Raw genomic sequence first — 24,336 nt, 5'->3', positions numbered from 1 at the left:
TGCTCCTTGCCTTATTCTTCTGATGTCCTCCAGTCTTTGCCACTATGCATAAGGATCCGGGAAGCCTGAGATAAAACCTTGTTGGTAAATAGCAAGGTAAAGAAGGCCTCGAGTCCTTCAGCCATTTCTGTGCTCTTTGCCTCTGTGTTCCTTGTGCCACGGAACAGCAGGCCCGTAATTTAACTGGCTTTCCTTGCACAGCTTTTGTTGAAGAAGCTCTTTGCACGCTTTGTTGATGTTAACTTCAGGTGAAGTTTGGCTTTTCCTAATTCTGTCTCTGCATGCTCAGGCAGTGTCTCTGCATTCATTCTGAGAAGCCCATCCTTGCTTCTACTTTCCATGTGCTTCCTTTTCACGTTTGAGCTCAGGGGGCACTTGTTCACCCATACTGTTTTTTCTGCTTGACTTGCTGTGCATTGGAGTGAACTCTTCCTTGTTCTGGAGAGGTTGTCCTTGAAGATGTACCAGGTTTTCTGGGTTCTTTTGCTCTTTCAGAGCAGCCTCTCATGAGATCCTGCCAAGCAGATCCCTGAAAAAGCTGAAATCCCTTCTCTTGCAGTCCAGAATTCTAATTTCTCTTGCATACTTCTTTCAGGACCTTAAACTCCACCATCTAAAACACATTTGAGCTAACGATGCCATTGATGTTCACATGCCTTATCAGTTCTTCATTTTCAGTAACTCCAGCTGAGTGTCTCCTTTATTCAGTTTCTTATTCAGCCATCAAGAAACTGTTTTCAAAACATTCCAGAAATCTCTAGGATTGCTTGTGGCATACTGCTTGTCCCTTCCAACGTGTTTGAAATCCCCTGTGAGAGCTAAGGGCTGTGATCGTGGGATATCCTAGGTATATAACAAATTTTTCATCTTTTTCCACTTCCTGATGAGGTGGACTGTAGCAGATGCCCACCTCAGTGTACTCTGTTGTTGACTCTACTCCTCTTCTCATACCCACAAGCCGTTGACTGGCTCATAACCCACTCCAAAGAAAAGCTCAAGGCATTCAGGGTGTTCCTTTATAAAGACTGCAACTCCCTCTTCTTCCCATCCTTGGCCTGGCCTACTTGAAGATGCTATAGCTGTCCTTCACAGCACTTCATTCTGTGCTGTCCCACACACCATATCTCCGTGAACTCAGTTCTCTGACTGCATGGACTTCTGATTCCTTCTGCTTGTTCCCTGTGCTTCACGGCTTTGGGGAGAGGCGTTTAAGATGCGCTCTCAGTTGTGCTGCCTTTGAGGGGAATGCGAGAGCTTCGCCATCACGCTGTCACTTGGATGTTTTCTCATGGCTGCTTGTGCCGTGACTTCTCTCCAGGCTTTGGTTACCGTCTCCCAAAAATCCTGTCTTAGTCATCCTTGTTAGATTAAGAAGTGATACTGCTATTCTACTTCAGCAGATGGATCTTATCACTTCCCACTTTGTTCCTTTTTTTACCTTGAATATTGACCCCTGGAGCACACTGCTAGTTACCGGCGTCCAGCTAGACTTTGCACCACTGATCACCACCCTCTGGGCCTGGCTGCCGAGCCAGCTTTCAATCTACCAAGTTTTTCTATCCACCAGCCCATATTACTCCTTTCTTTCTAGATGGAAGTATCTTGTGTTGCCTGCCCTTTTCTTCCCCTATACGTGTTCTTATACGTTCTGATCAAGTCACTGCTCAGGCTTTTTTTAGGATAGTAGAGTTTGTGCTCTTAAGGTCTGTTGCTGTTGCATGTTGTTCTTTTTGTTTGTTTGTTTGTTTTTTCAAGGCCTTGAAATTTTGTTTATGGCTCTTTACTAGTCACTGTTCAGCTTTTAACTCTTGTTAAAAGAACTATTTGCTCCAGTATCACTCTCACCAATTCATTTGAAGAAAACCACCTCAGTACTAATTCACAGTTCTTCACTATTGAATCCCTACATCTGAGGTGTGCCTTTAGAGCTTATGTTGATGTACTTATCTACCATGACTCCTTTTCAGCTGATAATTTCTGGGATACAGTATTCCTGTTCTGTAAGTGTGAACTGTAGTCTTTGTTCCCAGTGCGTAGGTTTTGTTTGGCTGTACTAAAATGCATTTTGTTTGAAGTGAGTGCAGTTTGCAAAACCTATTTCCTCGTGCTTATCATTATTTACTGTTCTGCTTTTGTCATCCTTAGATTTTTTCTGAATTGATTTCTCTCTTCTGCTAATCACTGATGTAAATGTTGAAGAGTATGGGTGTAACCCTTTCTTTGTGATACATCACCAGAATCCCTCTCTATCCCATATTGACAAATGCTTACATGACTGTCATCACTTTGTGTCTCATGGACAATTGATTTTTTGAGATGCTTCAACTTTGTTCCTCTTAATCCATTTCACATGTACTTTATTAACACCGTGCAATGCTAATTCTATTGTGGCATCCTCTGGAAGTAAATCAAACACCATTGAAGAGATAAATTATAGAACATCTGCCTTTCTGAACCAAACTTGTAATCCTATCAAAAAATGAACTTCATGTGTGGTTGATGATTGCCCTATATAAAAACATATTGACTGATGTTAATTACATTCCTGTCCTTAAATTCTTGATTGTGTAAAGTTCCTGTCAGTATTTCTGGTTTTTTTCCTTCGGTTAATGTTAGACTGATGCATACGGGTAGTTGTATAGATCATCCTGGTTTGCTTGTTTAACTATTTCAAGGAAAATTAGCATTTTTGTGGATAGGTGAAGCTCAGTCTTTTGAGGCAGCTCCTGGTGCTGTGAAGTCCAGCAAGCAAGAGATCTTGTTACCTTTAAATACATCAAGTACAAGTAGTCACTGTGTGAATGTTCTTGAGTTTTAATGGCCTATCAAGGATTTTATTGCTAACAAACCCAGAGGTAGTTTTTGATTTGCTACCACACTGCTTCTGCACTCTTCCAAAATACAGGGAAAGTTAAATTTCTATTTTATTGTGCTATAAAGATTTTTTTTTCATGTTATATTCTTAGTAATAGGTGGCTTAATTTTTTGTATCAGGGTTATACTTAGAAAAGATTTATGTTGATAGCTGTCTGTTTTCAGTCTCCATTTCTTATACATGTATTTTATGTATTCCACCAACTTAAAAAGTGCTTGTCATTTTCCTTACCTTACAAAAAAGGACTGTCTTGCAGCAACAAGAATATAGTTGATTGGTACTGCTCTTTTACCCATATAAAATCAGGTCGTAAAACCTGTTGCTAAGTAGTCAGTCTTCTACTCCAGTCATTTAATTTTTCTTTGCCTGCCATAATGAAATTCAGAATTTCCTTCAAACAATTTCTTATATGAAGTATTTTCTTTTTTGAAAAATGCTAGTCCTAGAAACAACATGTATGTCTACCACAAACTCAAAGCAGTGACGTTATAGCAGCGTTTTTTTTCTATCAGACAGTAAGCTCTCAAGAAGCTGTAGTTAGAAGGGTCTGCTGGGCCATGCTAACTTTTGTATTGACCTTTTGACTTTATAGGCTCTGTAGGTGTCATTGGCAGGTAACCTTTAAAAAGAAGAAAGAAAAAAAAAAAAGGGATAGTGTATTTTTGAAGGATCATACTCTACCGGCTGATTTTGCACTGTTTGTCCTTCCTGAATCAGGTTTACTAAACACAATTTTTAGTAAATTCTGCCAATAGTTACATGCATATATTTGTAAAATAAATCCTATTACAATGTCTTATTTATTTTACTTGCTGTGTTGGATCACCTTTGTATAAGCAACAGAAAAATTTCTTTCCAATTCTGAGATTTTTTTAGTTTGAGTTCAGTTTGAGTTTAGTTTGTTTTTTTTTTGAGTTCTTTTTTTTGTTTGTTTTGGTTTGGTTTTGTTTTTATACTTACCTAGGAGCTTTAGTAGCTTTAAATCCATCTGGTTACTTTAGTTAGGTTGAAGAAACCCCTGGATGTCATCTGGACCAGCCGTTCCATTCAAAGCAGATCCAACCTTGATGTCAGATCAAGCTGCTTAGATCCAATAGATCAAATTTGAAGTATCTTCAAAAAGGAGAGGTTCTACAACTTACTTGAGCAAAACTGCCATGGGTGCAGACAGGTCAATTTTGTGTGCCCTTTCTTCCTGTTCTTAACATGGCCCTGTTGTCCTGAATAGCCATGCAACCAGTTCCAGATGGTCCTGGCCACCTCCTGTGATAAAGCTGTAGTACCAACTGGCTTCACATCAGTCCTTTTGAAAATATTTTTAATAATGTGTTTTATGCAATCTCTTTCTATCCATACTCATTGATGTAAATTATTATATTTATGTATTTGTCTGGATGGTCTGGGAACTTTCAGTTTGAGGCTCAGCAAGAACAACCTCCAGTTGATTGCACTGATATGGTCTTTAGTATTTTCTTTGCGACTGGTACTGTGGCTGCTATTATGTCCTAGAAAAAATAAAGACACCTTTCTGTTGTTGCACTCTGCAAGTCTTTGTCCCCTTTCTTTTTTCATACAAACCTGAAAGCAATTTTTAATAAAATTTGCCATGCATTACATTGGTGTAAGTTTTGGAAACGTTGTTTTAAAAAGCTTTGAACCATTGCCACATTTAGATGCCTGGCCTGCCATTTTGCATGTTGAATCTGTGTAAAGCTGACTTCTAGCTGAAAATTTAAGCTCAAATGGATTAGCATTCTTCAAGATTAAGAAAAACATTTTTTTTTTCATCTTAAATGAATCCATAACAGCTCTTCTGAGATGCTTTTGATCCTTTCTGGCATCGCTTGGGTATCCTGGTGGACATCACGTTGAACACAAGTCAGCAATGTGCCCTTGTTGCTGAGAAGGCCAGCAGTATTCTTGGCTTGGCTATCAAGTCATGGTATTGCCAGCAGGTCAGGAGAGGCAGGTACACCTTCCCCTCTTCCCAGCATTGGTGAGACCACCAGTGGAGTGCTGGGTCCAGTTCTAGGCTCCCCCCTCCCAGTATGTGAAAGACCTGGAGCTACTGGAGACAGTCCAATGTAGGGCCATGAAGGTGATGAAGGAACTGGAGCACCTCTCCTGTGAAGAGAGGAGGAGAGTGCTGGGACAGCTTGGCCTAGAGAAGAAGAGGCTCAGGGGGATCTCATCAATGTCTATAAAGACCTGAAGGGAGGGTGCAAAGAAGGGGGAGCCAGGCTCTTTTCTGTGATGCCCGGTGCCAGGACAGGAGGCAACAGGCACAAACTGGAGCCCAGGAGGCTCCCTCTGAGCACCAGGCAGCACTGCTGTGCTGGGCGGGTGAGGAGCCCTGGCACAGGCTGCCCAGAGAGCTGTGGGGGCTCCTCCTTGGGGATCTCCAAAAGCCGCCTGGACGTGGCTCTGGGTGTCCATGCCTGGGTAGGGCTTGGAGTGGGTGACTTCCAGGGATCCCTGCCAGCCTCAACCAAAACCAGGCAGGTCAGCCTAGATTCTTGAGTGTTTTTTGGTCTTCACAGCAAGTAGCAGTGACGCCCACCTGAAAAAAAAATACTGAAAGAAAACACTTTAAGCTGTCTTTCAAAAATTCTATCTCCCTCTGGCCTCTTTTAACACATTCGTTGGTCTGTGTCTGGAAAGTGTGTCATTTATGGAGATTGTCCCTCAAAAGATGTTTGCTACTTCCATGGAGAATGATACAGCATTGGGTATGAGAACCTACTGGAGAGCTCAGTCTCTCCTAAAGAAGCGGAGAACTTTGCAGTCTGACTGTAGTGGGAAAGGTAAATAAAGTCAAAGCTGAGGGGAAATGGCACAAGGGCTGTCTTTCTGAAAAGGATAGGCAGGTGTAAGAAAGTTTGACAGAGAGTTAAGAGGACTGCAGGAAAGAGTTGGGGGAGGGTGTTGGAAGTTATAAAAATCAATGGGTAGGTGAGGGGAGGCTAAAGAAGAAGCCTAACCATCCCAGAACACTTACCAAAGGGATTTTTGAGACTTTTGAGTGTCTTCCTTGATGCTCTGTTTAATTAAGTAAAGGAAATAGGAAGAAAACAAAAACATTAAACGTGGAGTTCAGTAGAGCAGTGTCTGCTGCTTTTTTTCTTAGAATAAGGTATGCCACGGGTGTATTTTAATTACTCCAAAGTGTTACCAAACCAGAAGTTGTGGTTGAAACATACATCTTGATACATGAACCAGCCAAGTGAGCACCGGCAAACAACTACATTTATGCAGTGTTGTGGTCACCTGAAGAAGAACAGGAAATGGGAAAATTCAGTGTGATTTAAATCAGCTTAATTGTAGACCACAAGCCTGAAAATGCTTTAATTATAATCAGTTGCTTATTGCATGATAGTGCAGTAACACAGTGTTAGAGCTGTTCAGGTGACCTTGCAATACCTGAAATACAGCTGCTATGGCTTGTCTATGAGGAAGAGCATGTTTCATCCTTGTTTGTCTTTTCTGTAGGTTGTCTTTTGCTGTCCCTATAGAAATCCATCAAAAATGCTGATTTTATAAACCTTTAAGAAAAAAAAAAAATTAGCCTGTTCTTTTAACAATAGGTCCTTGCAAATGTTCAAGTTCAGCAAGATTCCTTGCCAGAGCTCTAGGTTTTAGGAACAAGTTTCAGGCCCTTGATCAGAAATGAGTGTCTGTCCTAGGACATCACAGAGTTTTGCAGAAGAAAAGGAAATCGCCCATTTAAAATATAAAGGGAACAAGAGCTAGGTATATTTTTTTTTCTATTTTTTTTTTAGTACCAATGGCTGTTTTAAAAGAAAAAAGAAAAAAGCAATTATTAAGAAATTCTTTACTCAGAGGGTGGTGAGGCCCTGGCACAGGTTGCCCAGAGAAGCTGTGGATGCCCCGTCCCTGCAGGTGTTCAAGGCCAGGCTGGATGGGGCTTTGGGCAACCTGGTCTGTTGGAGGTGTCCCTGCCCATGGCAGGAGGATTGGAAGAGGATGATCATTAAGGTCCCTTCCAACCCAAACCATTCTGCGATATGAAGTACAACTGCAAGGATGGGTATAGGTGAGCAAAGAGAACAGAATTGACACAAGAGACTAGAACTGGAACTTGGTAGATGCACAGGAAAGTGCAAGCAAAGAAGCAAAATTGAGCGGGATTAGATAAATTAGAATATTCAAACTGGGAATCCATCGGATAAGCTCCTGGTTGGGCAAGTAGGCTTGAAATAGTATGAAGATGTATGAAGATGAAGATAGGCCCGTGAAAGTTTGGACAGGAAAAGCAATTTTATTTGAGAGTGATTGATTTGATTAAAAAAAAAAAAAAAGTGTAAAATCTTAAGTTTTTGCTTGCCTCTGCTATTGACAAACACTGGGTAAAATGCGTGGCTTGCAGAGAAAGAGGAAATTCACTGTTATTATGGGTTATTCCCTGCAGTTTGAGAGCAAAATCTGTGCATTCCCTTAAGCCCTATTTTGAAGAACAATGGAAAGAAAGATGAATGCTTAAAATAAAAAAAGGAAGGGAGGTCCAGATATGGCAGAGTTGGATACTTGAAAGTTGAGAAAATCATGGATTTATTACTGCCTGCTGAAGTTTGGTCCAAATTGTTTGTGTCTGATGTTATTCCATTTTCTTCCTTCCACAGATAGCAGCCTGCAGGTTGGATAGTGCTCGCTCGGTGAGCCAGCAGCCTGTTCTGGTTTCTTGACATTATTTAGTGGGTGCCCTTTACCATACTGCACGCACTATCCACAGCTTTGCCTAGAATTATTTATTTTTCTCCGGGGGTTTCTGTGGCACACTTCACTGCAGTGTTGAGTGGCTCTTAACATCTTTCTGAGAGCCATGCAAAGTGAGGGGACAATTATTTTTATTTCTCAGAGAAATGAGGCACGGAGGAACGAACATCAAATGTATCCAGAACTTTGGGTGCCCAGTCTGTGATGCAAAGGACTGGATTTTCAGAGTATGTATCACTGCCCAAAGCACAGCTTTCAGCTTGCAGTTGGGCGTACTCAAACTTCAACAGGGTAGACCTTCAAATTTCAACAAAATCAGCCTCATTGCTCTGGTGACCATTGCTTAAGAGTCCTTCCAGTAAAGTTGAAGTGACTTGTCCATGGGGAGCTGACAAGGGAGGCAAGGAGAAGCTCTGTAGCAGGGGCAAAAGTACTTCTCAGCTCTCTGGGGCAGGATTTAGTTGCCTTTAGCTCTTCATTTTCATTACTTCATTTTACTATATAGTCTCCAGTGGTTACAGCGCGCAGGGATACAGCAGTGGTCTTGTTCACTTTGCGAGCCCGTTTTATCCTACTGGCAGCCCAGGCCTTTAATGAGAACCGAAATAAAGACGTGGTCCTTAACTGTAAGTTGACACATGATTTGTATGTACAGGGAATTGAAATGAGGATTACACTGGCTTCTGATTGCACGCTTCTTGCAGCTTAATGTATTTTTCATGCACTCCCTGTATGTGAACACTCACCGTGTGTTCATTGCTGAAGGGTGCTACCGGATGTTAGAGGAGCGACGTGCATCCATCTGCTGACAGGATTTGGCCTGTGTGGAGATGTAACTTGTTTTTATTAATGGTATCATGAAAATTAAGCTCTCAGCCATTCAGCCGGTTCACTGTAGCATGACAAATGCTTCAGCACAGAACTCACGCATCAGTAACATATAGCAAATTTCTCTGTAAGTTTAATTAGTAACACGTACTATGCCGTTCCCAGCAATTTTTGTCTTAGGCAGAATTATTTCCTTATTTGTAAGATTTCTGAAATACTTGGTTTTAATGTTTTCTTGTAGTCTTACTAAAAGCCTATACCGTAACAATAAGACTCTTATAATTATAAAGAAAATAAATTTAAAAATCTCAGTTTATTAAATATATAATACTACTGATAGGCAAGTGTTTTAATAGAGTAAGTATTTTCTTAGAAACCGCCCGGTTTGTTCATTTTAAGAGTATTTTTTTCTTTCCAAGCAGTTGCTCCCTCTGCTTTTGGATTTTGCTCATGACTTGACTTCAGCTTCCATGGCTTGCTAATGCTGCCAGCGAGGGAACCGGAGCACTCAGTAGTTTCCTTAATTATCTGCTCTTCAACAGCTGCTAATATTATTTAAGAAAAAAAAAAAAAAAAAAGCAAAAAGTGCCATCTCATCTCTGGGTCCGCTGCGGACAGGAGCCGCCAAGGCGACCGTAGCTCCCCTGCCTGCGCGGCGCTGCCTTCCTCCTCGCCTCTCTCTCACTTTCAGTTTTCAGTGTAATGAAGAGCAGGAGAACAATATTCTGTAATTAAGGATTCCATTAAGTTGAAGAAAAGAGCAAATGGAGTTGTTTGTTCTCCTAGCTGCAAAAATTTGTCTGGGGTGGGGGTTAGCGGTAGTAGCGTGGAAAGGGAGAGGTGGGTGGAGAGACTAAGTCAGGGCTGTTTGTTGAATATACTGTTAAGGACTGTTACCATCCTAATTAATCAAGTTAGAAATTACAGCTGTAGTCGGTTTCCCCCCAATTCTTGTTATCAATTTTCTTCTCTTTTGAGACAAAGCAAATATAAATTTTGTGTTCATTTGTCATTCGTTCTTTGACTTCAGCATCTCTGAAAATAACAATGTAGCACAAAAGACCAGTATTTACCTAGTTGTAATGTGGGTTGCCATGGTGTTTTGCAAATTATTGCAATTATGTTCACCATGCGAGTCGCCCTTGGTAACTGGCGAAAAAACTGATAATCCTGTTTTGAACAAAAGGTCAAATTGCTGAATAGAAAGTCTTGATTAACTAAAAGATGTACAAAGTGGAATTATTTCCTACCATTCAGAAATAGTTCTTGATCGGGTTTGGGGGAGGGGGTGAGTAAGTACATCTGATTACTGAAGTACAAAGCATTGAAAGGATGTTGTCTTGAGCCTTTCATGTAGTCTTAATGGTGGCTTTTTTGTCAAATTTACCCATTTGCGGCATTGAAAGAGGCAGCTGCATTTAAGCTTGAGAGATGGTGCTTTTTCAAGAGTTCAGTGCATGGAAAGTTCTCAGCAGTATCTGCAGTTTACTATTAGACCTTCGGCTATTAAAACTGATGTGCTGCATTTGAGCCCATAGCTCTCGGTGCTTGTAAAACCCTCTGACTGATGATCTAATAAAGTGCTCTTACCGGACAATCTCTGATCAGATACTTTAGAAAAAAATAAAAAAAAATAAAAAAAAAAATAGAAAAATAACCGCAGCTCTGAAAAGGCTGGGGACAGAAACAAATGGCTCCACTGAAAAGTTTGCTTTTGCAGTCTGTGCTGGAAATATTAGTAAATATGACTTGATTTCCATTCTAAGCACTTTAAAGGTCCGCAGTATTGCTCCAGAAATCATCTTTATTTACATGTCCAGAAGTAAAAATTAATCGGAGGTGATGAAAAATGTCCCTAGCCTTAACAATTATATACAAACAGATAGAACATTCTTCTTCTCGTCGTACTCAAAGCCCTGCGATGGATTTCCTGCACTTTATTGCTGTGAATTTCCTCTCTTTCCTAATTTTTTCCTGTTTGGGGGGAGGAGGGGGTGGAGTGGGAGAAGAGATGAAGAGGAGGGAGGGTTTTTCATTTTTAATTATTTGGCTTTTTGTTTTTTAAATAGCTACCTGGAAATTAATTCTTAAAACTTTGGAGAGCCTGTGTGAGAGCAGCATGAAAGCAAAGTAAACCTGAGCAAGTTTGTGGGTTTCCATTCTGCATCACCTAGCAACCCCCCGGCTCAGCCAGTTCCCTTGTCTGCCCTCAGTCCTGTTTGCAGACCATTCAAACTGCTCGTCGAAACCATGAAAGATATTCAGTTTCATTAGTGCCATTCTCAAGGAGAAAATAATTAAACTTAAATGAACAAACATTGCTTAGCGATGCTTCAAACTTCCCTAGTTTAAGGTGACCAGGCTGTTGAGACCATTTTCTCTATCATTACCACCTATTCTGTTGAGCCCCTCTAAACTCATTTATGTATGTCAGCTCATTATTATTTTTAAAGTTTTCACAACTGTATTAACTCTTTCAGTATTCCAGAGGTGTTCAAACCAGGTTGCGAAGGTAAATGTTTCACGTAAAGTCTTTTTATGTACGTGAAATGTATAGTAGAGTCAACAGATCTTCCTGTTATTGCGGGGTACAAGGGTGCATGGTTAAAGTCAGATATTCCTTGCTTATGGTCTGTGTTATGTCTGGCATCAGCGAACTTCCTGCAAAATGGTTCTGTAATGGGGGAGAATTTCAAAGACAGCATGCAACTTTGAGGGGAGAGGGTAAAATAGTGGATGATGGAAGGGGAGTTGAGTGTTTGCAGCTTTCTGCCCAAAGTAGAGGCATGGATCCGAAGAAATCTTGAGTTCTTACTGTTTGTGTTTTGCTAGATACTTCAGCAAGCAGTACGTGGATGGACTGTATGAGCTCTTTGTGCTTTGTTGACAGTTGACAGACAAAGCTAAATTATTTCTGAAGCAAGGTACTGTACTTAGTTGTGACCTGTTACAGCCTAAGAATGTAGCTTGCTTTGACTCGTGTGAATAGGGAGAATATTTTACAGAATAGACTTGAATATCCTTGTAGTGGTTTTAGACGTCCATGCAGAAGTATGTAAGACATCTTTCACTGATCCTTTTTTCAAAGTAATTTTCCATGTAGTCATTTGAAGTATGCCATCTAACCATTGCTTTCTTGAAATCTAATTTAGCTGTTTTCATATTTTCTTAAGTAAAATAAAATAACTGGTAGATGCTGTTTTTCTTTGAGGGTGGTGTGTCAGACTATGAGCACTTGTGCTCTACTTTACAATGTTTTGGGTGCGTATTTTGGTGCCCAGAACCTTATTTTCCTGAAGATAAACAAGACTGAGGTATTGGCTTTGATGTGAAGTAAAGCAGAACATAGTTGCTAATTCAGTGTATAACGTACAACTGTTAAGGCTGGAATTCGTCTGCTTGCAGTGCTATTACATGTGTTTAAATGAGGGCCACTGTTTGCATCTAACCTATCATAAGGGTTTGGAGTGCTCCATTATCTTTTCAGCAGGCTGATGACAGAGCCAGGTCTTGCACAAATGAGATCAATAAGTTTCAAATAACTTGTATGAAATGACATATGACTGTACATTTGAAGATGTCTTATTAAAAATTGATTTTTTTTAAAGCAACATGTAAAACTCTTGCATTGACCTACAAGATATTTTTCACTTCTGTCTTGGTTGATAATTTTGTTTAAAGCATTTTTTTACGTTAGTTTGAGCATTTGGGTTCTTCTTTGGGTGGTAGGGTGCATTTCTTGCTTGTTCCATTATCTCCTACTTTGATATTTTTTCTGAGACTAATGATCAGACCAATACGACAGGTATTGCTGAGAGTAATATTATCTAGAGGTTAATGAAGTTTTCTTTCAGTCTTGGGGGTTTTCATTCAGTGGTTTGTTTTTTTTTTTCAGTTTTGGATCTGAAAGCAATTCAAGTTCTATTATATTGGAATATCTAAATCACAAAATACCATTATTGGAAGTCTACAAACTTTCAGTAGCGTAGAAATAGGCATATGATTGTTTGTGGCTGACTTTGTGTCACAAGAGCAATACCTTACCGAAAGTTTCTTGCGGTAACTGGTTTCTAAAAGGGTGGTTACTATATGTGAGCAGTGAATAAACGTCTAGAAAGTATTCTTACGAGACAGAATTTTGTTGTAGGTTAAATCCTCTGAATTTACATCAAATTTCCACAGTGTTCAAAGGCAACTAGGCTTGGGTCTTTTCTTTGGGTGCTTTGGATCTGAGCAGTTCGGTGTGAAAGGTAGGCTTCACGTTCGTAAAGGCTGCCAGGAACCCACATCACTGCCTCTGTCATTCTAATGTCATCAGTTTTTCAGGACAGAAGGACACTTCATGTTTTCCTGAGAAACTATTTCCTCTCTCCTGCTTTGTTTAAGGTCGCAAGTTAGTGAAGCCGCATTAATTGCAGTTTGACTGGTTGCTCTGGGCTGTCACATCTGGCCTTTGAAGGGTATGGATCCCCTTGACTCCAGTTGCCTTTCAGTCAGTTTGGGCTGGCAGCTTTCCAGTGGGGAGCTGAGGTGACAAGTGTGAGTGTCTCTGAGATCAGGAGGGTTCGGTAGATATTAGTTTGGAGAGGGTATCCTTCGCTCTTACCGGCAGTACAGTCTCATTGGGGGTAAGGTGATCATTTGCCTTCCACTAGGAAGTTGTTGGCTAACGTGCTTCAATTTGATAACATCCTTTAACTGGTTCCTGTGATAATAATACTGGATATAACCAGCCATCTCCATGGTCTGTACTGCTTTCAAGTAGTACACTTTGAAAAGCAATTCATATCTCCTTGTTACTATTCTTTCATTTAAGAGACAGTTGTGTATTTTTCCTCAAAGATCGCTTCTATCCATTAATCAGCCTGGCTACTGCTTTCTCAGGCAAATGGTGAATTCAAGAGGAGCAGAATGAACCATCCAGGAAAGGCATTTCCTTTCTTTATGAGAGGTTTTTTTTATCCACTCCATCCCACAGCTGAATTCAGATCAGTTATATAGGCCAAAACTCAAGAAGCTCTGAAAATGAGGAAGTGCTTTGAAATGAAATTGAAATCATATCTTCAACGTCCATTGAAGTGAGGCAGCATGAAATGGAGTGTGAAAAGCTGTGGTCCCTGTTTACTTTTTTCCTAAATTGGATGATCAGGTAGCATCAGACTCTAAAACTACTCATAGTGGGAAATGTAACCTATTTTTTCTGGATGAGGAACTAGGTACAATATATAATGTATAGGGAAAAAAAAAGTGAAGTCAGCAGACAGGAGTGAGTTGGCTTGAAAAAAAAATAATAATCTCCTTATATTTGCTTGTGATGCAGATAGTCATATACCACACTGGATCTTTGACAAGGTCTCTTAATGGACTATGACTAGTTTCATATATAAATTTCAGGAACAAAATTTCAGTCATTGAGAAACTAAAACTATTTGCATTGCTGCTTGGAATTGAAAGCCAAATGTCCACAATACGTAACAGAACACCAGAGAACACTGAATAAGCGTTCCCTGGGTAAAATATTTAAACTACAGGATGAATTCATAGAGGAACTGATGCAAATCTAAGTAGATGCTGCAACATCTTTCCTTTCAGCTAGGACAAGTTTGGCACTATGTTTAATGTGGTACCTGTCCCCATGAAAAGACAAAAGCTCTAGCCAGCCAGCATCAATATAAACTCTTGACCCAGCTCCTTCTATAAAATAATGTCTGAAGACTGTGAAAATATCAAGTGAATTTATTATTGGAAGATGATTAAATGTTACAGTGAGGACAGCAGTATAAGGCCTTCAGACAAAGTATATAAAGCAGGCAGGTGTCAGGGTAGCACAGGGAGTTTAAAAACAAAACAACAAAGATCATCCTTTGTTTTTGTAGATTTGACTGTAAATATGCTAGATATATTAGTTTTAAGAGATGTTTGACGTAAGTAAAAGATTCAGTTATGTCTAGCAGTTCAAGAGAACTTGCTTTTACATCTTGAAACTCTAGGATGAAATTCAGACGAATTTCTTCGCTAGTAAGGGATCTCTTGAACCTGACATTAGGGCTTCTGATTTTCTACAATTTGATCTCTGTGGTGAGGAAGTTTTTACATACTAAAGTCAGAGAGAAAACTTTTCTAGTAATTTCTTGCTAAAGTTTTGACAAAGTTAAGCCTTGTGAAACGGGAAAAGAAACTTAGAATGATTAGTGTATTAATAACAATGTCTATCCATATACTACTTTGAGATCTAAATATGTCTAAACCTATGTGGGAAGAAACTTTATAGACCCTGCAGATTTCCTTCAAAAATAGAAATGGTCACAGTCTCACAGATACTGTTTTTTTATTAGTTCTTGGAGTTTGGTATGCTTGAGAAATATCAAGTTTCCTCTCCTACTTTGAAGGATGCTGAAAAAGGTGCACACCCAGAGTTCTGCATCACCAGCTTGTTCCGACTCCAACTCTATCTGGTTTTTAGGGCTGGTTTGTATGACTCTTGTCAGTAGGGTATGCTTTCCTATTATCAAGGAGATCACTGATAGCAGAAATGTCAAAATAGGTATGATCCTCCACCTGGGAAGGTGCAGGCCCGCCTTCTATTTGTAGCGCTAACTTCTGGAGAGCTAAAAAGTCCCTTTCCTCAAGGAAGAATTTGGCTGTTGCATGTTCTTATAAAGGCTTCTGTTCTGATGGCGGTTATTTTGCAAAGGGGTGAGGAAGTAAAAGAAGCCTGATGGCTGATTTTCCAAATATGATGCTCTTCTGAGGTAGGATGTTCTTTTTCCCTTAAATTTCTTTCTGATGAGATTACCTCCAAATGACACCTTACCTTTATGATGAATTTCCTTGTTCTTTCTTTTACCTGCACAGAGTGGTGCCCAAGAGGCTGCTTTTTAGTCATCATAGTGTGTTGCTTTCATATGTTGTTGCAGTCCTTTATAAGTTCAGGTAATTTAGTCTCAGAGTTGTTTGCATCAGTAGCTACAGCTTCCAAAGGAATGGCCATCTCTTCTCAGGCTGTCTAGGAGATGCATAGACCAGACTGGGTAAGATGTTTTACTGTACCACACCACCTGTGTGGAGCCCTCCTGATTAAGCTGGACCCCACTGAGTCTAGTTTCACACAGAAACTTTGCTAGTTTCACAGCTAAATGACTCCATCCATAAGACTGATGAAACAACTATCTGATGCATCTTTTCACTTGCTCTGGAAAGACAATGGGAATGAAGAAGCTAGCTGGGCAAGAGAAAGTATATGAAGCAGGCAGGTGTCAGGGTAGCGCTTAGCTTTTTCTGTAGAGGAGAGCAGTGTGATTCTGGTTATGCCAATCCTAATCTTTCATCATTGAGTCTTCTATCTTGAAAAGAGATCCAATAAGTCTATGACTTTTTCTTATCTTGCAGCAATAGAATTCGTTTCTCTATTAGAGAGGTCTTCTGAGGTTTTTGGCAGTTATACTTCCCCTTAAAAACTGCAGCGTTCCCTTAGGAACCTGAGTTATGCTGAGCTTCAGCTCACTAAGTAGGTATAGTTTCCCACGTGAAACCTTGTTTATTATTTCTAATACCATCCCTGAGCTGAGGGCTTTCATTCGGGGGTTGTTGCAGGTAAGTGTCACTCTAGTCTGTGTGGTCTATGGAAATCCCGCAGCGTGACACCAGGTCCTCACTCTGTTGTTCAGATTTTCGTTGCTGCTGAGATCTCACCAACACTATGCAAGTGCATCGGATTGATTCAGTGTTAGTACTGGAGTATTTATTCCGAACAGGCAAGAAAGCAGCTTGGAAGTTGAAATTACTTTAATTGGGTTTCTGGAACTCAGAAACAGTTCAGAAAAACTTCCCCTGACTTTACAGCAGCAGTTCATCTTTAACTGGATATTGATTCCACCTGTGGTGTTTCAAGTGTAAATTGTGATGCAGTTCTTAAAAGATGTAGCTACTATTAATAGCTGAAACTCGTGCCAAAGAATGTGCAAACCAAGGTTTTGGCTCAAGCTCTAATTCCTGAGATGCTGTGTGCTACTAAAGAGCGTTTGTCTGTTCCCCGAAATGTTTGGATATTTATAGAAGACACAGACAGGTGGAACATGGAGAACCTACTGGAGATGTATTCAGGTTATGGCAAGGGGAACTGATAACTTTATTGTCACTGAGTCAAGTCCGCTTTTGTGATGAGAAACTTTGTATAAAGTGTTTCATAAAGTCATCAATCTCTTAACATCGCATGGGGGTAACAGATTTGATAGTTTAGGCAGTAGAAAAATCCTGGGGGAACTTTGTCCTTCCAGGGAACCACTGGAAGACAACTGGTTCCTTGTCCATCCAGGGAATCAAATAGCCACTTCAACCAGATTTACGCTCTTGGGTAAATGCGCACGAGGGTAAATCATAATAATAGCAGAAAAATGGAGTTTGAACCTTCTCGTCTTGGAATTAGTGGAAACAAAATGCTTTTGTAGGAGTAGTTCAAAACCAGAGGGCAGTTTGAAGACAAAGTGGCTTGATTAGTAACTCAGAGTGACACTCAAATAAGAAATTTCTCATTGTGTTGTCTAATATTCTGCCTTCTAGAAGCTCGTTTGCTGATCAGCAAGCTTGTGCTGGTTGACTAGGAAAGCTGGCCCAGGTAGTCTTCCCACGCTTCCTTTCTGGGTTGGCTTGATAAGATAAGGTGGTGAGTCCAGCTTTGCAGTGAGGAAGCTGCTGTGGATTTGGGGTCTAGTTTTCTCCAGCTTGGATATGTTAGCCATCTGGAGATTGGACGTCGTGCACCAAGATCCCATTTTCAAAAACCCACATTAAAACTGTCTTCAATGGAGACTGTAGAGAAGCAATCGCTAATTACATTTTAAATTCAACTCCGAAGTGACTGATAGTGACCTGAATAATTTTCAGTGCTTGCAGCTTTCTCCTTTATACTCCTGCATTTTTTCATTTGGTGTGAATTTAAAGCATCTTGGCCCCTGAGCATCCAGAGTAACGAAAGGCAGGAACACATAAACAGAGCTGAAGTGCTGTAGGGAAGCAAATCCAGTCCTCTACTGTAGCAGGCAACCAAGCTACATTGTGAAATGCAATTTGTAAGAACTATTAAGATAAAGCTCAGTAAATGTGTGTTGTTGACTCCTTCAACTTCTGTTTGAAAGGCTGTTCCAAAACCACTTGCCTCTGTATTTTGGGGTAATATTTATAATACTTGTTGATCAGTAGAATGAGAGAGGCTAATTCTCAAGAACAGACTTACAAAGAAAGAAAATTACTTTTGACTTGCAAATTTCTCCCCATTAGCTACAGTTTGTGGACATAGTACTCTTCAGGGATTTTCTTTTATAATGTGCATTTACTTCAGTTGTTTTTTTTTCCAGACTTTTTTTTTTATATTTTAAAATGAGCTAAGCGTTTATAGACAGAATGTTTGGAAATGCTAGTTGCTTTTTTTTTTTTATCAACTTGCATTTTATTTCCCACAATGTTGCAGATACCAAGTAGAACAAAACTGAAGGTTTTCTATTATGATTTTGTTTGATCTATTGCAAATTAATTTACAGACTTAGCGATAGCTGCTGGGAAATGAGGGATTGGTTTTGTTTGGTCAGCGAAGATGATAGGCATGGATCAAATAAGGGTTAACAATAATGCACTTGAACAAATTGAATCAGAACATAATGCGTGTATTGAACTTGATTGCAACATGCATGTCCATGGAAAAGTTTATTGTTTGAAACAAATCAAGGCTATGGCTTAATTATCAAAGCAAAACAAGAGACATAAAGAGCTACATGTTTCTGATACTGCTTTTTTCAAAAATAGCTCCCTTCACACAGTTATCTACATGTTTAATTTCCATGCATAATAGCAACAGTTATTGTTGTCATTTGTTAAGAGAGATTAACAGATAGTAAGTACAAACAAACGCAAATAAGTCCTGAATAGAGAGGTGACAAAGAAAAAAAGACCTCTTTAATGTTAATTATAACTGGTAGGAAGTCTAGACAAATTACATTAACTGTTTTCTCCATGAGTTGAAGGGACATTTAGTTAGTATCTACGTAATGGATATTGTAACATCTTCATTTTTGTGGACAACAACTTAGATCTACATTTTTTTAATATAGTTTATTGAGAAATGTACTTTTCAGTGAAAGTTGTTTTTATCATTAGTCCTTAGTAGTTAAAAACAAGTACAAGTTGTTGAACCTGAATGCTTATTTTTATCTCAAGCTATTCTTTTTAGTTTAAGGCGATTTCTTCAGTCTTGTTTCACCTTCTGTATTTTGTGACCAACAACGTTCCCGGTGTTTTCTTGCACAGCGACTGCATTAGACTGAAGCAATTGCATAAATAAACTTGCTTCAAATGTTATTATTTAATAGTAGTTTGGGTGGACCACCTCTCTGTTCCCTTTTAAGATAATTGAAGCTGTACCTTGCAACTGGTATAGTCCTTTGATTCTTATCATTAGCTAAAAATGCCAATAGGTGGCAGAAAATGCACTGTTACTTTTATCAAGCAGTATTTCGCCGTTGCCTATTTCTGAGTATTCTGCTCAGCTGAAGTTGGGATGCTGCTCCCATCCCAGGCTTTGCTTTTTCAGTTGCACTTGCGTTCCCTAACTAATACCTTACGATCTGGCAGTTTTCGTGCTTTGTTTTCCTAGTATACTAAATTGTTTGAAGTTCAAATGTAGTCATTAAATATGTTTTGAAACATGAATATTCTCTTTTTGTGTGCACAGAAGCTTTTCATAGTTACAGCTGAAACGTGCAGAAACAGGAGGGTTGGGGACTGGGATAGGACACCTTCTGCACCTCCTCCTGCCTGGCTGTGTATTTTAAGACCCTCTTTGTGTCACACGGCTGCTAGACGTTTCACAGGAAGGTATAGATAACACATAATAAGCAAATATGGCACAAATGGCTGTCCATGCAGAGCATGTCCTTAGTCTCTTCTTAACAGAAGATACGTGACTTTTTTTTTCCCCAATGTTTTTGTTTTCCTCACAGTGGCACTAATGATATTCTCAGTACTCACATGAGTGAGCGTGTGAAGTTTTCAAGTCCTTTCCTTCACTAACTTTTCATGGCAATAAATTAGTCTATGTCTGGTAAAATTAAATTATTAAGAAAATGTGAGGCAACTAATCAACACCTTCTTTTTATAGAAATAAATCTTAAGTCCATGTGCAAAACCAAAGCTAAGTACTAGCTTTGTGACTTCAGGCTCATTTTTATACCCACTGTCTCCAAAATACCTTGAGTCAGAGCCTGAATTAGGACTTCCATGGTGAAACATCAGCTGAAGTCAGTCAGTCTTATTGAACAGTGTCTGTCTTTCTAATGTCACTTGTGAGATATTTGCCATAAATAATTAGTCAGAGACAAGGAGAATTGTACTAGGACTGCTAGGACAACAGTTGTGCAGCAGACCAAAATTAAATTAACAGAAGATTTCTGAATTCTTGAAATTTTTTCACCTTGCAGTATTAAATATGTAATGATTTAGGTTGTTAATCTGCATAACAATAAAACCCAAACATAGTGGTCAGTTATGGTGATCATACTTTTTCCAGAAAGCTTGCTCTGACAAGGACTGTACACATATTTTATTAAGAGAACCCTAGATAATAGTTTGCCTCATCCCAAAATGTTAGGTGAACTGCTTTTTGGAGATGCTTTTTCAACATTTTTCAACATTTGCTGTGAACAGATCATAGGGTGGGTAGTTTAGACTGAGTATCAGGCTTCTAGGTACCCGAAGATGGGTGCAACGAACCCTAACTGCATATATACCGGCCTGTTTCTGACTCTTTGCAACTCTTTATTCTTTAGAGCTGTTTTGTGTACTTTCATTTCTGCATTGTGGACTTGAGCACACATCTTAGGTAGTGCCATATACCTTGCGGTTGGCAGAAAGTTCACAAAGTTACTCTAGTCTGCTCGCAAGGGCAGAAAAGCTCTTTTGTGCAAGAGCAGCAGGAAGTGTTCTGAAGCTCATGGCACAAAGTGTTGAGGATATGACATGGCTGGAGAAATGGTGAAAGAATTTATTTTTTAGTTGGAAAGAAAGGGTAAAGCTGACAAACACAAAAGGAGATGGTATTCAGGTTATCTGATTGCTTAGAGAACAAGCCGCAAAACCAACCAAAAAAAAATAATCTCTGTATACTCCAGGAAATGATAGGAAAGACTTCGTCAAAAATTTTAAAATAAAAATCAGATTTTAAGAGCAATAATAGTCAAGTCCCATTTTAAGAGTGTTCTGTAAAATGGAAAACCAAAGTTTGTGTACTCTTCCCCATAAGTTCCAAAGCATTATAAATAAAGGAACTCAAATATCAAATATCTAACTTCAAACTAACATACTGACATAACTGTATTAAATTGGGACACCGGGTTGATTACTGAGGCCCAAAATACAGATTCAGTTTGGTCCTCGGCAGTGAGGAAAGAAAACTTAAGTCACATCTAATGAACAAATTTGTTTTGTCAGCAAGCCCAGCTCTCCATGAGCTGAAAAGCAGCAGGGTTGTGTAGCTGCAGGCTTGCCTTGCTGCCTGCCCAGTGAAGGTGGTGATAGTGCCTGTAGTGCTCTGAGGGAGGCTGTGGAAACTGAAAGGGTGGGAAACGTGACAGAAACTGGAAACCTCAGCTGCCATCATGGAGATCGGGTGGAAGTCATTGCCAGGGTATAATGATACAGCTTGTTGCAGAGCCAGTGAGCAGGGAAGCAAGCAGTTTTTTGAGTTGTCCTTCCTTTGGAAGATTTCTATCAAAGTACCTGGAATCACGGTGTGTAGATTTCACTTCTTTGCAGGAGCAACAAAAGCAAAAGTTTGGAAATGCAGGCAAAAAATAGACTATTCAACTGCAGAACTATCCCATACTCTGAAATACGGAGCTCAGTAATGCTGAGCCACTCGGGGTTAGTAACAGCAGGGACTCTTTGAGAGGAGTTGGAGAAAGACCTTCAAGATACTAAGTTGACTTGTTAGATAACAACGGAAGATGAAATCCTCTGTCAATGTCAAGAGACGCAGATGCTAAAAACCCAATCTTAATTTTGCATACCATGTGTGCCTTGACTATTACAACCTAAGAATGAAATTGTAATCTTTCAGTAATAATAAATGTCTTTCTGGCAATGACTGCTCGGTGCTCAAATGTTCACTAGTGCTCCAGGCAAACAGAACTAGAGTAAAGAAAGGAGCAGAAAACAAGGTGGTATGTACCATCTTCCTTCTGTATAAATTCATGCTCTTCTGGCATCCTGAACACAGTGTGCAGTGCTGGTTTCATCTCCCTCCCCATTTGTCCCATTTTCCCCCACTCCCTTGTTCTAAAAAAAAAAGCTGGAAGAGATTTAGAGAAGGGCAACAAAGATGTGGAGTGGTTTCCATGCAAGGAGCAACTAAATAAATTAGGACTGTGGTTTGGAAAAGAGTTTGATTGCCGGTGATGTGATGGAGGTCTGTAAAATCATGAGTGGCATGGAAAAGGTGAATGCAGAATGATTATTCCTACTCTCTCCTGATACAAGAACTAGAAGGCATTAGAAAATCTTTTTTTGGCGTGTTCAAGGGAAATAAGACACTTTTTTGTACAGCGCACAGTTACTCTGCAGGATGTTGTAGATCCTAAAAGTTTACACTGGTTCAAAGAGCACTTGAAATTCGGTGGGTTGGGAGCGGTAATGCATCCAGCACCACTGAATATATAGGGACATGGTGATCCGGGAGGTCCTTGAGCCATTCCCAAAAGTTGGGAGAATCTTCTGGAAAAAACGTACTTTATGCTAGTTCTTATGCTGTCCCCTCGGCATCTGCTGTTGGTGGGTTTTAGAGACAAGGTATGGCGCTGGTTTAACCTGTGGTTGGACCTGATGCAGAAGGTGTTCTTGGGTACTTACTGATCACAGAAATGTTTGTTCTTCTGTACTTGTAGGAGAGGCCTTTTGCATTGTTCCCTTGAGCTGACGTAGATCAAGCAGGCTCATGTTTTATATCATTTTAAGGCAGAAAAAGTTGAGTTTTCATTGAAGTCTCAATAGCTTCCTGTTGGAGGAAAGAAGGAAGGGAGGCAGGAAGGAAGGCTGGTTGGCTGACTGGCTTCTGGTTGTCATCAGTAAGCCTAAAAATTAAAACTCTTTTACCCTTCAGAAGAGCAAGCAAGGAAATTATACTTTACTTTAAAATTTAAATCGGGGTGTCTTGCTGTCTGGTCTGCATAGTTGTGTAGAACAATTCTGTTACATTGTGATACTGTCTGAACTGGAGAACAACAAAGGTTTCATTTCAAGGAAGGGATGACTGAAGCGTGCAGAATGTGGGATTTGAAGCAAGAGGAATTTAAGTTAGTTCTTCACCATTGATAGTATTACCTTCAACAAGACCTTCATCTCTTTATATGTTTTTTGGATCTCAGGGACACATGAGCTTCACGGAAGACTTTAAATTGGTTTGTTTGTTTGTTTGTTTGTTTCACTCTTCCTTGACTATGAATCATTATTTGGATGGAGTAAAAAGAAACTGCAACTTGGATTTATACTCAAAATGTCTTCTACATTTTCTCTTTCTGTAGGGTTGGCTAATATGTGAGGAACCAACTTGCCAGAATCGAACCCGACGAGTTCCCCTCAGTTTTTCACGGAGTGGTCCTGTATGCCCGGCCTGTAGGAAGGCTATCCTGAGACCAGAGGTAAGTGTTTTAGGACAACACTTTGACAACAATTGAGCAGGATTCTCAGGAAGCTTACTAGCCCCTCAACTCTACCTTTCAGTGGTAAAAGAACAAAGCAGGAGTTTCTAATTAAGTGACTAGTTCAAAGGGGGCTGTGATATGCTTCTCCTGCTCCACATTCAAGCTATGGCCTCATTGCTGTGAAGAGAGCATGCCATGCAGCTGCTGTGTTTGGAAAATTTCCAGCTGATGAGCATTTGGTCAGCAAGCTAGGATTTGTTGGAATGTTTCTGCCAGAATACAGGTAAATTAAAATAAACAAAACCAACCTTCTGAAACAAAACCAACTGCCTACTTTCCTGCTGACTGGTTCTCCTCTGACTGGATGCTTATCACTAAAGTGCTAAGGAGCTGGAAGTGGGCTTTCATACCGTCTTTTGGGGCTACTGATACCATCTTTTGGAGCTACTGTAAAGTGATGAGTATTTTCAGGAGGTGAGAAGTTTTGGGTTCTGCACCTCCAGATTTGGCTTAGTGCCTTACATACACAGAAGTTTTTAAACCTCACATTGAGCGGTATGCTCTAGTTGTTCATAGTTTATGACTGCATGCTTCACCCTAGATAATCCTGAAATTAAAGAAAGCCATATTGCAAAATTCTGGCAAAGTACTTCCATTTCTTTGTTCAGGAAAAGGCGTACAAAATGAGTTTAACATTTAGAAGTCTTGACATTTTCCAGAGTTTGCATATAAGAACCAAAGTTAGAGAGAAAAAAATCATAATGAAAAAAGGGAATCTTTGACTGGTATTCATTTCAGGTTGTAATAGTCTTTTAATTATCCATGCGTATGTAAAACTTAGAAAAATCAAGGGTTTGAGATAAGGGGGTCAATGCTGTCAAGAAGACAGTGTTGTGTTTACCACGTGAGATTTTTTTGGTCCTTTTTATTTGGCACTTAAGATGTAAAGAGTCGCAAAAGATAAGTGTTAATAAAGATCAAGGGACTGAGACAGTGTTGTCACAGATTGATCAAAAGGTAGTGATTTTTTGCTTTAGTAATGAATTGATGTTGAAGAATATAAGATCAGATAGAAAGTGGCTAAGAATGAATGGAAGTTCCCAGTCTTCTCACATGGGAACCATACAGAGATATAACATGAGAAAAGACAAAAAGCAAATCTGACAGAGAAGAAACCTTTCACATGTGCTATTAAACTAGAGTTCACTGTTTTAA

At 39.7% G+C, this 24,336-nt stretch overlaps 1 protein-coding gene across 2 annotated transcripts in view; it reads left to right on the top strand.

Moving 5' to 3' along the window:
• Nucleotides 1–24,336, top strand: part of POLA1 (DNA polymerase alpha 1, catalytic subunit) — a 199,593-nt gene that overhangs the window by 109,380 nt on the left and 65,877 nt on the right. For both annotated transcript variants that reach the window (XM_032191650.1, XM_032191640.1), the window contains exon 35: nucleotides 23,002–23,118. In XM_032191650.1, the coding sequence (XP_032047541.1) occupies nucleotides 23,002–23,118 (117 nt within the window). The remainder of the gene's footprint in view (nucleotides 1–23,001; nucleotides 23,119–24,336) is intronic.

The sequence above is a fragment of the Aythya fuligula genome, chromosome 1, assembly GCF_009819795.1.
Source record: "Aythya fuligula isolate bAytFul2 chromosome 1, bAytFul2.pri, whole genome shotgun sequence".
Taxonomy (NCBI): Eukaryota; Metazoa; Chordata; class Aves; order Anseriformes; family Anatidae; genus Aythya; species Aythya fuligula.
This window is presented reverse-complemented; position numbering and strand designations above follow the sequence as displayed.